The sequence below is a fragment of the Meleagris gallopavo genome, chromosome 4 (assembly GCF_000146605.3).
Source record: "Meleagris gallopavo isolate NT-WF06-2002-E0010 breed Aviagen turkey brand Nicholas breeding stock chromosome 4, Turkey_5.1, whole genome shotgun sequence".
NCBI classification, from domain to species: domain Eukaryota; kingdom Metazoa; phylum Chordata; class Aves; order Galliformes; family Phasianidae; genus Meleagris; species Meleagris gallopavo.
Window position 1 is genome coordinate 33,582,459 of NC_015014.2, and position 12,850 is coordinate 33,595,308.

A 12,850-nucleotide genomic window follows, 5' to 3' on the forward strand; every position below is an offset into this window, starting at 1 on the left:
GGTTAGAAAATAGGCTTGGGCTGCAAGACACCGAGAAAGCAGAAACGTTTGTGGGAGAGGGATGGGAGAGCACTTGTACATGTGCCCACAGGCACAGTGTGCAAATCTGGGGGGATGCCATGAGAGTGAACTCAGGGGGGAGCTTGTCCAGGAGGAAACAGAGAGTGACAAATTCTTTTTGCTTTTCTCCTGGTGTTTGGTATGAGTGAACTGTAGGAATTTTAACTTTAAAATTGTGCCAAATTAACCAATGCACTGAAAAAAAGAAAGAAAGAAAATCTGTTTGTTAACTCATGTGAAGAAGTGGTGTGAGGCTGACAAAAGGTTTTTCCAAAACTGCTAGTGAATTTTTAGTGTCTCTTTGCTACTTAGATGTTCCACTTTTAGAAGTGTCATGCATAAAAACTGGGCCTGTTTTAGGCCTGTAAGGTTGGATATGTGAAAATGAAGGCACTCAAAACCGCATTTGCTTGTAAAGTAACAAAGCTTATGAAACATTTATCTTTTATTAACAGTTAACAGCTTTGCAAGCTATTTCACGTATAAAATGGGCTGGTGCTGGCCTGAGTAGAGAGTATGGAACTAACCTTGATGTCTTTTGTTATTTTTAAGCTGAAATGATTTTCCAATTAGATACAGAAATCACAGACAAATCCCTACCTTTCTACTACATCACAGTAGTTCATGGGGACAGAAATGTTGTTTACCAAGGTTTTTAAAGTGGATTAGCTAGTGGAATTATTTAAGAACTGGAGCTTAGCCTGGGTAGTCCTATAATCAAAAGTAGTTTATTTTGGTAATGGTTGCACTGCAGTGGGGTGGGCTACAAGAATATATAATACTGCATTTTCAGGGGGTTCACGCAGAGGACGCTGTCTGTAGAAAGTGTCCATGTTTCTTACCTAACCAAATAATCTGCTGTAGCTATATGATTAAGTTAGAAAGAATTTCTTCACTGTTGGCCAACGATAATACGTGAAAAGTCAATAAACAGCACGGCATAGCACACAGCTCATCCTGCGTCCTGAGAGAAGGGATTTCTGCTGACTTGGGTGCTCGAGTCAGCCAGTATTTTGAGTTAGGATCTTTGCTCCCAAAGGCCAAATGTCATTAGCTGTGATGATAAGCATCAACACTTTGGTCTGAATTCAAGAAAATGCATCTGCTGTTGTCAAAACCTAGGCAAGGATCTGGTTGGGATAAACTTTGACAAACCCTGGAAGAGCCAGTTCATGATTAGATTGCAAGTTGCAGCTCCATATCCTGGGTAAAGCCAGGACACTGAAATAAGCTCTCAAATAATAACAGAACAGCAATTTAAAACCTGTGAGTGGTGGAGATGAAGCATTACACGCCCTGCAAATGGGGAATTGCTGCCATGGAACCTCCCTGCTCTGGGGCCCTGCGTTGCTGTTATGAGGTTATCACTGAATAAATAATGGGGCTGCAGCTCTTTTTGGGTTTTCAGAAGGTAACCGCAGGAGGGAGAAGGAGGTGGACACTGAAACTTCCCTTGGGGACATGCACTCATGTTTTTGTTAAGAGCTTGAAAGGGAAAAATGATTTTACTATGGCTTAAACTACATCATGCCACTTCTCAGTGAGCCCTATATTTACTGTTTTTATGTAAAAGCCTGGAGAAGGGTCATGGTGAGGGAAAGAAAAATCAACAGGAGTTTGTTACGAGGCAGTAATCAGCTTATCCTGCAGTGTAAGGACCAGGGCACGCCCTCACATTTGAAGAAATAAGGAGAAGAAAAGTACAATAAAACTGTTCCCTCCAGCTTAGTGTTTTTATTGTGCTTTTCCCCAAAGCTGGTGGCTAACATGGTTTAGGTAGTGGCCTAACACTCTTTTTCCTAATTTTAGGAATGTAATCATCTAGTGGTTTAAACCCACTGTACTCATACCAGAAATGGGCTACATTTCCCCCCACCCTATACCAGAGCCATTATGTGTGAGATCATCTGCTGTACTGAGAGGAGATTTGCAGTCCATCCTGCTGTATATGTTAGCGTAGTCATTACTGACCTAGTTGTAGACATAATAATGAAAGGCTGAGATTATGAATTATTATGCCTAATTTGTAAGGGATTCACTGCTTTTGTGTTTTGCAATTCCCATCAGGGTTGAGGATTAAGGCCTGCTGAATTGCATGTTAATACCAATGTGCTTCAAATATATGCGGGCTTATATCACATATTTTCCTAATTCACTATTTTCATAAACAGCAATTTCACTGGAAATATTTACTTTTCAAAGACCTGTTGGAAGCCCTACCAAACTCTGCTGAGCAAAGTGAGCTTGTTGTACCCTCTATCTGCTCTGATCCCACATCCAGCAAGCTCTCCTAATGGCAGAACACCAAACTGTAGCTCTACCAAAAGATATGCAAGGCTTTTGCTCTTTGTTAAAGGGAAGGAGATATACCAATTTCAAACCATCATGTGGGCTTGCTTTCAATTACAGCTTGAGATGAAAACATCTTATTTACATACTTCATCCAAATGCTCTGACAGTGCAAGCTTGGTCCTAACAACACATATTCCCTGTGCTTGCGTAGTGATACTGTGAAAGTTCCTATAAAACATAGAGGGCATGCAACATCATTGTGTGTATGCATGAACTTCGGTGGCAGACTAAGCCTTTCAAAATCATTTCTCTTAGTTGCCTCCTGCAACTGAGGGTTTGCAGAAGGCTTTACTAAGCTCCTTGGCAGGCTTAAATCAATGTGTAGGATCTACATGAGTTGGCAACTTGCTGAGTTTGTGATCAAATAGGTCACTACTAGACCTCGTTCGTGCCTTGCTGCAGTCTCTTGAGCAGCTCCTGTTGTGTGCATGCTCAGTCCTCACCAATCTGGAATCCCTGTCATTCCTGCAGGATGCTCCTGCTCCACTGCCCGCTACTCTTGCTGCTGCTGCCACTCAGCTCCAGGATGCAGAAGCTGCCTACCAGAGATGAGGAGCTCTTCCAGATGCAGATCCGGGACAAGGCGTTTTTTCATGATTCATCAGTCATCCCAGATGGAGCCGAAATTAGCAGCTACCTCTTTCGAGACACACCTAAAAGGTATTTCTGCCCAATTTAAGTGAGGACATTGATCTTGGAAAGCAGCAGCTTTATTTGTTGTTTTGAATCAAAGCTGGATCTGAGTAAGAGAAATGCATATGCCAGCACTTTGTCTTGTGAAGTAAGTAACTATGCAAGCTCCATCCCAGTCTGGCCTCCCAGCTGAAGGTCCACGCAGTTTGTGTGATTTCTGCTACAATGCCAGAGCCCCCGCAGAGCACAGAAGTTCCCTGAAGCAGGATCACTAACCATGTCTGCAGGAAAAGGGAGGGGAAGGAAAAACTGCAGGCTGACACCGCCATACTTATTTCTCTTTTTTATTTCATAGTGTGCTTTAAAGAAGCAGCTCAAGCCAGTCTGGCCTGATGGCCCACTTTCAAAATACTGAAGTTAGGTAGGAGAAGGAACTGAGTCAAAGAATTTAGGGAAGAGCAGCATTGCCACCATCCTCCATGAGTACGTGTATGTATGTGCTTCTAGGGCCTTCATCTGGACACACTGAAAAGCATGTCCTGCTTTGAAAAGCATAAACCTAAATCCCAGGAAAGGCCCTGTTTCCCTCATTTGTACTTTTGTGACAATTTTGTGACCATTTATAGTGTCTGTGGTTAGTGTAGGGGCAAAAGGTGAAGCTGATGGAGGGGAAGGCAGGTGGCCAAAAACTCCTGTGCTATGATGTCTTGGCAACACTGTGCAGATGGAGGTTTTAGCCCCTCATCTCCTTAGCTCATGCCAACTAGCCTTCCAGCATTTCCTCTTATTGCCTGTAAGTTACATTTTTGTCTCTGCTGCCCTGGTACAGTCAACCATAATAATGTAAAGTCAGTCCCTGACAGTTGGTGCCAATACAATTTATTGATGCTGAGGGTCTGTTAATCTTCCTCTAGGTACTTTTTTGTGGTGGAAGAGGACAACACACCTCTAGCAGTAACAGTGACACCCTGTGATGCTCCCCTGGAGTGGAAACTGAGTGTGCAGGAGCTCCCAGAGGAAGCCAGTGGAGAAGGTTCAGGTAACTACTCATCCAAGGCTTTCCTTACCCCTCCAGCTTTTGTTTTTCTCCTGGATTCAAAGCTCCTCAAGCCAATGTCAACACAGTGCTGAGTCTCTCAGCAGGCCCATTGCTATGACCTTCGGATCTTCAGCGCTAGTCCTGCCTTAGTGCACAAAAGTGGCAGTAGGTAGCAACGTAAGAAGGAAAAGAGATGTAAAAAGTGAAAACAAACCTGAAGTGAATAGGAGAGGCAAGATTTGCCTTCCTATATGGCTCAGTTGGCCCCTTTGTGAGCCCATCTATTGACAAGGAACTTATTTGGAGACAGCAATATAATTCCTGCTCAGGAGAGGAACAGTCTCTGACTCCCAGAGATTTTCACACAAGTTCCAGATGTCTTCTACGCTGGACTGGGGGATAGTCACATTTGGCCCTCACTGTACTTAGGCAGGCAGCTTTAGAGTGACTCATAGGGCCAAATGTGAGGACCCAAGCCCGAAAACAGGGAGCAGAGTCGGTTTCTCTGGGAGCAGTATGGCATATCCAATCTAGGTGTTTGGCGTAGTCTGGTGGAGAGTATAGCTGCCATCTGCAAGATGCTGATAACCAGTGGGTCAGGTGTGGTTTCTATTGCCTTTGTTAACCTGAGTGCCAAACCCTGCTTTATTTGACAGAACTATGGGTAATACCTTCCTAAGAAGGTAAAACCTTTCTTTTTTCATCTCACGTTTGCATTTTATGTAGAAGTAGTTTTCTCATATTCTTGGATCATGTATGTACAAATTTTTTTCTTTGCTTATAATTTAGGTGAACCCGAACCTCTTGAGCAACAGAAACAGCAGATTACTAATGAAGAAGGTACAGAGCTGTTCTCTTACAAAGGCAACGATGTTGAGTATTTTGTGTCCTCTAGTTCTCCTTCTGGTTTGTACCAACTAGATTTGCTGTCAACAGAAAAGGATACACATTTTAAAGTGTATGCAACTACTACTCCAGAATCTGACCAACCTTACCCCGAATTACCTTATGATCCAAGAATTGATGTTACTTCTCTGGGACGTACGACAATAACTCTGGCATGGAAGCCAAGTCCCACGGCCTCATTGCTGAAACAGCCAATTCAGTATTGCATTGTCATCAATAAAGAGCACAATTTCAAAAGCCTCTGTGCTGTTGAAGCCAAGCTTAGTTCTGACGATGCCTTCATGATGGCTCCAAAACCAGGTCTGGATTTCAGTCCATTTGACTTCGCCCATTTTGGCTTCCCCTCAGACAACAATTCTGGCAAAGAACGTGGTTTCCTAAAATCACCATCAAAATTTGGGCGCCAAACTTCCTCAAAGCCAAGAGTTGATCTGCATAAAGTTTGTATTGGGAACAAGAACATCTTCACAGTGTCTGACCTGAAGCCCGACACACAATACTACTTTGACATGTTTGCAGTAAACACTAACACGAACCTGAGCACCGCATATGTTGGCACCTTTGCCAGAACAAAGGAGGAGGCCAAGCAGAAAACAGTTGAGCTGAAGGATGGCAAAGTTACAGATGTGTTCATCAAGAGGAAGGGAGCCAAATTTCTGCGGTTTGCTCCTGTTTCATCTCATCAGAAGGTCACCTTTTCTGTTCATTCGTGCTTAGATGCTGTTCAGATCCAAGTTAGAAGAGATGGCAAACTACTCTTGTCTCAAAACGTGGAAGGAGTACGGCAGTTCCAGCTGCGAGGGAAAGCAAAAGCTAAGTATCTAATTAGGCTGAAAGGGAACAAAAAAGGTGCTTCTATACTGAAGATTCTGGCAACGACAAGGCCAAACAAGCAGTTATTTCCTTCTCTTCCTGAAGATACAAGAATCAAAGCTTTTGACAAACTCCGCACGTGTTCTTCAGTCACAGTGGCATGGCTTGGCACACAGGAGAGAAACAAATTCTGCATCTACAAAAAGGAGGTGGATGACAACTACAATGAGGAGCAGAAGAAAAGAGAACAGAACCAGTGCTTGGGTCCAGATACAAGGAAGAAATCAGAAAAAGTTCTCTGTAAATACTTTCACAGCCAGAATATACAGAAAGCAGTTACCACAGAGACAATTCGGGGCATGCAGTCTGGCAAGTCCTACTTGCTGGATGTGTACGTCATTGGGCATGGGGGGCACTCTGTCAAATACCAGAGCAAATTGGTGAAAACGAGGAAGTTCTGTTAGTGCACCTGTAAATAGAGATATATGGAACTCCATTCTGAACATTATCCTACTTCCCAGTATACAGTTTGACTACTTGCACAGCTGAGAAGTTGTGGCCTGTATTTGTACTGTGTAGAAAAGATATCAACTTGTATATTTATGTTTACATAAATGATTGTTTGGAGGAACTGAGGCCGGTGCTCTCTGGCAGCATCTGACAGCTGTACTATCATGTGTCTGGTGAACCACATTCAATGCTCAGTAGACGTCTGAGGCAGCAGTGGACCTTGCAGGAACTGACACTCCTTTGCTTCCACATTGCATGAACTGCTTCTAAATTATTTTATACTTATAAGTCTGAGATAAATCATTCATCCACCTTGTTACTCACACACAAAACAAACAGGAATACACCCTTTCTCTGAGTGTAGATGGTAGAATTTCTGTAAATTATTTTATAGAGTCTTGTTTTAAATGTTTATGTTTCTATGATTGTAAACTATTAAAATCTTTCCCCATTAAAATACAGATCTAAACTAAATATTAATGCACATGAATCAATTTCATTGCTAATGTAAATTCTTACCTAGCTGATTTTTGCATTTAAATACTGTATGTATTTCATGTACAAAATTGCCATAACGTTATATTCCTGTACAGAAAATTAAAAAAATATTAGATTATATATTGTTTCTTTTTTCTTGAAGTTTTAAGGGAGAAATCAGAGTTAGAGACAGAAGAGACAGGCTGCAACTTGAACTGAATGCAGTTAGCACACACTTATTTTTTATTGTTCTTCATCTCTTGGAGCAAGGTGGCCAAAGTCCAGGAGAAGGAATTACTGATGGTACAGAGAGAGAGGTTAAAATCTATAAGGGAGCCATTGGAAGAGGGGCATTTGTGACAAGCTCTGCTTCTGCTCTAATAGGAGCACTAGAGGATCAGGAAGAATTTTGTCCCAGATAAAAAAAAGGGTCCCGCTTTGTCATGGTTGCAAATACTTCTGATGTATAGCGTTCCTTAGAAGTTCACAGTCTGAGTTAGAGCAAGCATACAATTCAAACAAATAACTCACCAGAGAGCCAGACGTTATTTTTGTTAGATTATCATTGAAAACATTTGCTTTTTAAATGCTGCTGATTTTGACCACAGCAATTGTAAATGGAGAGAATTTTTTTCCATTGACAAGAATGGTAGTGCTAAGAAAAAAAAAGAGTAATTTAAAACGCAGTTATTTCCATTGTGTAGATTTCTTTAAGATATTAAGAGTCTGGATCTCATCTTTTCTAAATTTTCTTATTTCTTTGTTTTTCCACGTGTCACCTTCACTGACTCAGAAACTTGCATAGAGCTGCTTAATGGGAAACACACTTCTCAGAAGCAGCTAGAGCAACCCTGTTTCAAGTGGCCAAGAGTAGGATACACACTGCATCACTCCTGATACTGTAGTGTGGTTCAGGGCCTCAGGTCGGGTAACCAAGACTTTTTTTCTCGGACTCATTTATACATCAATGCAAACTGCAGGGTGCAGGCAGTGAATGTTGAGTCTCTTCCTTAGCTGTCTGTCAGATTCCTGGTGTTTATAGTCCTCTTGGGAATCCGATAATACACTTAAAGAAACTGGGGAATGAGGAAGAAAATCAAAGAGAAACAGGCCAAAACCTGCAGAAAGCAGATCCCTGCTCACCGGGGAGTCAAAAGCTCGATCCCTGTAGAGATGCTCTCCTGTTTCCTCTGGCTTCTTAGTGCTGAGCTCTTAGAGGTTTCCCTTCTGCTACCCCCAGCAATTTCAATCTGCAGACTGAGAGGCAGCAGCAAGGTTTCGTGGCTGTACAAGCTCCTGCCTCATTCCATACATAGAGTTTGTTGTTGCAATTCTTGAAGATGCAAATGCTCTGTTATAAAGTCTGACAAGAGAAAAGCTGTTGTGTTTGATTATATAGTAAACCTAATAATTGAAATTTAGATTTTCCTGGAGACGATCCCTCCTCCTCATTTAAAAATGTCTGTGATCTCCTAAGCTGGATGACTTTGGTAACACAGGGTAAACCTGCTGGATTATGATAACAGGGCACAGGTGAGCAATCGCTACAGGTAGGAATCCCTCAAGGACCAGTCTGATGCCAGTATTGACTCAGTGGCTGCAAAGGATATGTATTTCCCACCTTTCACTACCCAAAAAGCCACTGAATCCTGCAGGTAAAGGCGACTCTCACACTTCTGTAAGCTTTACGTTAGTGCCATTATTTATTTGTTCGTTTATTTATTTATTTATGTCAAGGAATGGTACTCCTTCCATTGATATGTTACAGTATTCACTTAAAAATGTGCATTTTGCAGCTATTCTAGCTCCATTTGTTCTGTTTTCCCATGTTTCTCTGTTGGTTATTCATCCAGTTTGCTTGGTTTTTCTGCCTTCAGTCACTTCTGTTCACATTAGGTAAAAAAAAAATGAAAAAATTCCCCAAAATGCATTCATCTCCTATATCTGAATGCTACATTTTTAAAGAAAAATGTCACCATATTTAGCTTTTCTCCCATTGGAATTCTTTTCCCTTTCTAGCTTTATTTTTTCTGGATGAAACGGAGATCATACTAGTATCACATTTACTGATCATCCCATTATTATTCAGGTCTTAATGAAGTCAGTTGGATCTGAGAGAGGCCTGAGGGATGCAGTTCTTTTAGAGGGTGGAATGGAAGGACATCAGAATCTGTATGGAAAAAACAACCACTACCCTTAAGCAGGAAGTGTCTGAAGTGGATTTTAAAGTTAAATGGGTACCTAATAGATAAGTTTTAGGCTGAGTATTTCTGTTTATTTTATTATTTTTTTTTTAAGCATAAGGTTCGAGAGGTGATAAAATTGAAACATGAGCTTGGAAATAGAGGGTTAAGTGGGGTTTGGTGTGTATGTCTCACTGAGAACAAATGCTGTGCTGGGGTCTGCAGCTGAGGAACATGTGGGAAGCAATGCATGGTGGCCCACACTGATGGCAGCTCCTCATAAATGCATATCAGATTACTGTGACTTCAGAGTTATTTAAGAACTAAAGACACACATTTAAGAACTAAAGACACATTTCAATAAAGCAAATTGCTTACATTTGATTGTGCTGAGTAGAACTCTTGAGGCTGAAGGCTGGCCTATACTATAAAAAGCTCTTACCATGGGTTAAAGGACAAGCACTGTCAAATATTGTGCTTTTTATTAGCGTGCTATTGGTCTTTGACAGAGCACAGTCACTTCCCACCTGCCATCACGTCCCCCATATGACAGTGTTATAGACACCGGCTTCTCTGTTTTCCACAAGTGGTACTCATTTTTTATCTTATTTTGTAAAAAATAAAAATACTGCTACTAATAAAATCAGCAACAGACCTTGTACTTGTGTGTGCAGCATTTAGTTCCAAATCCAGACTGTCACACAGTGATGCTAATCTGATCAACTCAGGTTTTAAAGTTTAAACCTGGTGCTCAGGTTTTAAAGCCACTTTCAACAAGCACTTCAGGTTACAGAGTTACTCCAGGGGGAACTTCCTTTCACTTCTCAGATAACAGAATTCAAACCCACAGTTTAGATACAGGTGTGTATTTAATTATCCTGCTTGTCCAGCACCAGTAACATAATGGTTGAAAAGTGTGATGTCTGCTTACTGTGTTTTCGTCTGCTTTAGAAGTGCAAGCCCATTTCCCAGGGAAAAAAACAAACTCAATCTTGACACAGTGAATGAAATTAGTAAACAGAGAAACTATGCTGCTGATGGGTTTTGGTCCAGAGGACTGTACTCAAAGCAGTTTGGCAGTTTCCCCTGGTGCTTGCATTGACTTTATTAACAGCTACCTGGTGCAATTTGTGTCAGCAGGTTCCCTGTTTATAACACAATGCTCTGTGTCTGCAGAGGGACCTGCTGTGGCTGGAAGTTAGCAGAGGGTTCTTCAAAGCAGATACTATTTCAGGGCTCTCCAGATGAGTACAAGAACAGTGTGGATTGACGGCATTTGATAAATAATGTGCACAGTAAATTAAAGTTGTTTCTTTGTCCAAGAATTTATTTTAATATTTGGGAAAGGGAGGGTGTTTGGCTTTTTTTTTTTCCTCCGAGTTGTAATCTACATTCTTCTTAACCACAAACTAATTGCTTACAATGGTGTAAGGCAAACCATTTAATTCTATTTCGATTCATTTCCCTTTTCCAATTTCACTGTACAAGCATTCTTGCAGGTCCAAGCTAAAAAGTACAGATAAAGTCTCAGCATATACAAAGAAAATATTTGGTAAGATTCTGGATGCCAGAGTGCACATAAAGTTCTTGCCCTGGTGCAGAAAGTTAGGTAGAGGTACTTTAGAAATATTAACTTTTTTTTAATGTCCTCTTTCATTTCATAATGTTTGCTATTAATAAAAAGGCCTCCTGGCATTTCAGTGATTATAGGAGTTTAGAGAAATGTGAAAGTTTTTTCTTGCCTGTTATATGCCCTTTATTTTTCTTACTCTTAACTTCTTGCCTCTTGTTTTCACTCAAACACTCCTGCTTAGAAAGTACAACAGAATAGGCTGTACAGTTTTGGCCAATGAACCAACTGAGAGCAATTTAACTTCCTCTTCTGGAAAGCAAGTTGTGATATTGCTAAAATACACAGGGCTATAGCACGTCAACACAGTCACTGATGAGGCTATGGAAACCTGAGAAATACCCATAAGAACTCTCTTCTCTGCCAGCCTTCCCTCTCTCATAGTTGTTTTTTAGCAGTACGGGTACAAAATAAAACTACACTGGAGAAGACTTTTTTTCCATCTGCTTCTACCTCACTAAATTTCACTGATTTGAGCATCTGCATCAAGTGCAAGCCCAGAGGGATAAGCCAGTGTCTTCCTCAGGTGTGCAGCTCCATCTCAGCTCTGAGAGCATGCAGCTGAGCTCCATTACCAGCCCACTGCTGCAGCCAAGTGACCCCGCTTTCTTTAACAAGCCTTCTAACATGAGCTGTAAAGGATACCACTCCTGCCTTGGAAGTAAGATAAGAGAGAGTTTGTACAAGTAGTTCTCCTTGCTTGTGTCTGACAAAAGTTTTTTAATTTATGAAGGTTAAACTATGATGTCTGCTTAATACTAGTCAGGCAGAGAAGAGAAGTCTTCCCCTGCTCTCTGAGGAAGCAGTGAATAAGCCATTATTACAAGCATGCCTTCATGATGTAGTGGCAAAGCTGTTAAATAAAAATATAGTTCATTACTGGCTTTTGGGGTACTAATGCAGTGTTGATATATATATATATATGTTGATCTCATTACCTGTTTTGTCCATTTCTGCTATGCCTTTATTTTAAGACTGGTTTAATGTGGCAGTTCGTGCTATTTTTATGTGATAGAATGGATTGACTGTAAGCTGCTTCAAGCTACAGGTATTCAGAGGCTTTAATGTTCTGATCTTAACGGACACTATACAACCTGTATGCTAGTATTCATATTACTTGCTTAATTACAACATTAGCTACGTACTCAGTGCTTGAAATATGATAGAAAAATCTGAAGTAAATTTTCTTAAATGTAAAATTTGTCTTAGCTTTTGCTGTATCATCAGAGAAAACATTTGCACCTGTATGTGATAGAGCCTGTAAGCATCACTGGGAAACAATCTCAAGCAGCTAAAGTGAAATCTTCCTCCTTTTGAAGTCAACAGATTTCTGTTTTGACTCACTCAGTACTTGTATAAATGGGTTAAATGCAGGCAATTTAACAAAAGGCCATATCCTAAATTTTGCAGGTGCTAATTCATCTTTGAATTACAATGAATGAAGCTTGGTATACGTAGATTAGCTTCAGGTGATGATTTTCCAGAAGGCAGTAATTCTCATCAAGCTTACTCCTATTAATTTAAGGGACAGGAGGGTCTAGCCATCCCTGAGCACTCTTGAAAAATCTTTGCTAGGCACTCTGTTTGCTAGGCAATTGATGTAGGCATAGAATTTGATGGAGCGATTCTCATGTTGCATGGGATGCTTTCAGTTCTTAGTAATATCTAGTATAACACCTACTAGAAATAACTACTAGTGTTTAGTTGTCTTACTTTATTGAGAAAAGTGTACATAGAAACAGTCAGCTGAAGTAACTGTACCTTTCTGCTCCAATGGCTTAGTTTTAATAAACTATTTTCTATTAATCTTATAATGAACACCTTTCTACCAAACCTGAATTTGCATTTTAATTGTCGAAACTTCTCAGTTTTGTAAGTCTGTCAATGGAGAGTCTGACTGACTGTAAGATAAGAGTAGGACTACCTAACATTTAATCACAAATCAGAAATACTGTTTTACCTTGCTTTGCTTCTAGATTGAGAGAAAGAAATTTTCTGTGCATTCTTTAAGAAAAATGATGGGCATTTTGGATGAAAGGTCAGGGAGATCAGAGTCCAGGTTAGAAAGCAATCAGATGTTTAGTTATTAGTTGTTCAACTTAGTTGCTGACCTGTTCATGCCTATTTGATACCTGTTCTGTTCTAAACTTGAGATTACTCAGTGCTTTGGGTGAAACAGAGTATTATAGAATTAAAAATAAGATTAAGAAGTTTTTGCAGAGTGTAAGATTTTAGTTTTCCTTTTTT

The 12,850-nt window shown here is 40.5% G+C and overlaps 1 protein-coding gene across 1 annotated transcript; it reads left to right on the plus strand.

The window, feature by feature from the left end:
- Positions 1 to 2,427: 2,427 nt before the first annotated feature.
- NDNF (neuron derived neurotrophic factor) lies at positions 2,428 to 6,931 on the plus strand. Its single transcript, XM_031553093.1, has 3 exons — positions 2,428 to 3,072; positions 3,960 to 4,084; positions 4,874 to 6,931. The coding sequence occupies exons 1-3, from the start codon at positions 2,885 to 2,887 to the stop codon at positions 6,265 to 6,267; spliced, it is 1,707 nt and encodes a 568-aa protein (XP_031408953.1). The 5' UTR covers positions 2,428 to 2,884; the 3' UTR covers positions 6,268 to 6,931.
- The last annotated feature ends 5,919 nt before the right edge of the window (positions 6,932 to 12,850 follow it).

What these genes read in the sequence shown, in the direction of transcription:
- NDNF (XM_031553093.1), top strand. Translation starts at nt 2,885, where the DNA reads ATGCTCCTGCTCCACTGCCCGCTACTCTTGCTGCTGCTGCCACTCAGC. An exon ending in TTTCGAGACACACCTAAAAG is followed by an intron (nt 3,073 to 3,959) that starts GTATTTCTGCCC and finishes ATCTTCCTCTAG; the next exon opens with GTACTTTTTTGTGGTGGAAG. An exon ending in AGCCAGTGGAGAAGGTTCAG is followed by an intron (nt 4,085 to 4,873) that starts GTAACTACTCAT and finishes CTTATAATTTAG; the next exon opens with GTGAACCCGAACCTCTTGAG.